Raw genomic sequence first — 3,282 nt, forward strand, 5'->3', positions numbered from 1 at the left:
CGCGGTGCCCCCCCCCCCCCTGCTAGAGGTAAGCAGCGATAGTGTAATCTCTGCAGGTTTCAGTTTTCTAACTTTAAGAGTAGCCTGCATTCTCTGAGTGGACGATGGTTGACAGGACATAGGTAAAGGGGAGTTTGTTGATACTGGATCTCAGCAGAAAGCTGTAGCAGCTACAGATGCTCCAGTGATAATTCACAGGCAGATGATTAAATATTGACTCTAATTAATAATCTGGAGATTCTTTTAGAAGCATTTCCTCATCAAAGCAGTTAATCGTTGTTAGGGAAAATGTCAAACTAGCATTACAAGGGGTTTTTCATTTTTACTTAATGTTTGCAGGGCTTTTTCCTTATTTTGGATGGCATGATCGTGGGATTATTTTTAGTTTTTGCTGTAGGGCACATGCACCCACCAGAGAGTGGCAGAAAGAAGCGGAGGGGATGGCCACAACTCAGTCCCTTCTCTTCCATTCTCCTCTCAGGATTTTGGGCATGCACGTGCTCCGGCGTGGTTTTCAAGCCACCAGTCTGGGACTCAAACCCTGCATTTGGCCGTGTGGGGTCCAGCTGCCTTAACCTCCTTGCCATCTGTTAGCCCCGATGGTTGAGTTCTTTACCACCAAAAACTATAGAATGTGTATGACCCCATTAAAACTGCAAATATTTTTTTGCTTCATTTATTGGTATATACTCAGTCGTTAGTGTTGGGAAAGATTAACTTTCATTATTCATTAAATTTGGGGATATAGTAAACTCTGAATAATAATAATAATATAATGGAAGTAGTTATATGACATGTATAATAGTATATTATTGAATCTAGTTACATATTCAGTTATATTGAAATATAATGGAAATAATTGATATATGTAACAATAATAATGTTTGAGTAATACTAATATTTCTATTTTTTTTCCCATGCATTTTGAATCAGAAGAAGCACATTCATACAGAAGACCCATTTAATGATGAACAGCAGGAGAGACAAGAAGTGGAAATGTTGGCTAAAAAGTTTGAAATGAAATATGTGAGTATAATAAATGGTGTTTACTTAGGCGATTTTATCTGGTTGGCCTGTTTTCTTTATGTTGTTGGTTAGAGACTTATAAATACCCATTGCCTGCCTTATCTTGTTCTCACAAATTGAAACCAAATGAACGGTTAAACAGTCAAATAAACATTCCGATAGGTATGTGAGAGCTATAATAGTAACTGTCATTTATTACAGTCTTTCTAAAGCCCAGGGAGTTTGCTTAACCTTTTATCTCTAATCCTTGTAACAAAAAATTACAATTTGTAATACTGACTGCATTTTGCAAATGCAGAGAAAGAGGTTCTTTGAAAGTGTCCCGCTTACCTTAATATTTTATGTACATCTGTATTCTGTGCCGTCATAGATTGATGTTTGTTTTAATATAAAAGTAATTTCCAGTTACCCGATGCTTAAGTTACTTAGCATTTTTCTAAAATTTTCTAGTGTAACTGACTTTGTAAGAAGCCCTCCTCTCCACCACATGATTATTTTATTGCTTTAACTATTCTGGCACTTTACTGAAACACACCCCAGTAGAGAAGCAAGACTTTACCCCTTCTGGTTTCTCTATGAGCATCGAAACGTATCCCAAAGGGGACCAGCAGATGGCACAATGGTTACGTCACTAGACTCCTACGTAGTCGACCTTGGTTCAAGTCCCGGACCTGGCGGCTTAAAACTCACACCGGGTGTGTATATGTGCATGTCCAAAATCCTGAGAGGAAAATGGAGGAGAAGGGGTGTGGTGTGCCATCCCCCCGGGGGGATAATTTCTGTCTGTCTGTCTATCTGTCTCCAGTGAGTGCACATGCCCTATAGCAGTCTCTAAACAAGGAAAAGTACCTCGCTGAGGCAGGCTTTCAGCTCATACTGCCCCGTCGTGCACATTATTCTCAAATGTAACTGGAGTCTTCCATGGCACCTGCCGACTCCTTATAGTGATTATGAAACTGTTTTGGGGAGAAGTATGTGAAGATAGCCTGGATTTGAGTTCTACGTGATTCTTTGCCACTTACTACTTGTGTCTTTGTGATGAAATTATTCCTCTCTTTTATTATTATCTCTTTTTAGCCACTGTTTTTTGTTTTCTTATTATTGCCAGAGGGCACACGTGCATGCCAGAGAGAGAAAAAAGAGGGAGGGAGAAAGCATCCCCTAGTGGGATGCATTCACACCACAATCCCTTCTTCTCATCTTTGTATCGTGTTAGGATTTTGAGTACCTGCCCTCATACTCTTCTCATTTTTTTGTTTCCTTTTTTTAAAGAAAGGTTTTTGTTATAGGGTGTGTGTGTTCCTTAGAGAGAAAGAGAGACAGTGAGAAATCACCCACCATCCCCCCAGAGGGGATGACCACACTGCAGCCCCTTCTCCATTCTCCTCTTGGGATCTTGGGCATGCATGCACACATACCCAGCGTGAGTTAAGCCGCTGGGTCCAGGACTCGAACTGCGGTCGACTACGTGGAGTCCAGCAACGTACCCATTATGCCATCTGCTGGTCCTTTATATTTTTCTTTCTTTCTTTCTTTCTTTTTTTTTTTTTAAGAAAGTTTTACTATAGGATGTGTGCACTTGCCAGAGAGACAGAGAGAGCCAGAAAACAAGAAATCACCCCCTGGGGGGATGGCCACCAGCAATCCCTTCTCCTCCATTCTCCTCTTGAGATTTTGAGCATGCAACCACACGTACCTGGTGTGAGTTTTAAGTTATTGGGTCCAGGATTTGAACCACGTTCAACTACCTGGGAGTCCAGTGACATAACCATTATGCCATCTGCTGGTCCCATGATTTTTTTTTTTTTTTTTCATAGAGGGATTTTTGCTCTAGGATACATGCCCTTGGCACAGAGACAGAAAGTGAGGAATCACCCCCAGGTGGAATTGCCATGCCTCAGTCTCCTCTCTTCCATTCTCCTCTTTGGATTTTGAGCATGTATGTACAAACGCTGGGTATGATTTTTCAAGGCACCAGGTCCAAGACTTGAACCACTCCCTTAACGGGAGTCGAGTGCCTTAACCACCGCTTCATCAGCCGGGCCCCTCCTCTTGAGATTTTGGGCATGTATGAACACCCACCCAGCATTGAGTTTTAAGCTGCTGCGTCCAGGACTTGAACTGCACAGTCAGCCACGTGAGATCTATTACCTTAACCTCTGCACCAACTGCTGGCCCTGGCCCATTCTTGGCTCTTTCTTTTTTTTAAGTTTATTTATTTTTCCTTCCATGAGTGAAAGAAAGAAAGAATGAAAG

General features: G+C 41.5%; 1 protein-coding gene across 1 annotated transcript in view; it reads left to right on the forward strand.

The window, feature by feature from the left end:
- Positions 1–3,282, forward strand: part of UBN2 (ubinuclein 2) — a 77,437-nt gene that overhangs the window by 6,506 nt on the left and 67,649 nt on the right. Inside the window, exon 2 of the mRNA XM_006145092.3 lies at positions 934–1,026. Within this exon, the coding sequence (XP_006145154.1) occupies positions 934–1,026 (93 nt within the window). The remainder of the gene's footprint in view (positions 1–933; positions 1,027–3,282) is intronic.

The sequence above is a fragment of the Tupaia chinensis genome, unplaced genomic scaffold (genome assembly GCF_000334495.1).
Source record: "Tupaia chinensis unplaced genomic scaffold, TupChi_1.0 Scaffold000140_1, whole genome shotgun sequence".
NCBI classification, from domain to species: domain Eukaryota; kingdom Metazoa; phylum Chordata; class Mammalia; order Scandentia; family Tupaiidae; genus Tupaia; species Tupaia belangeri.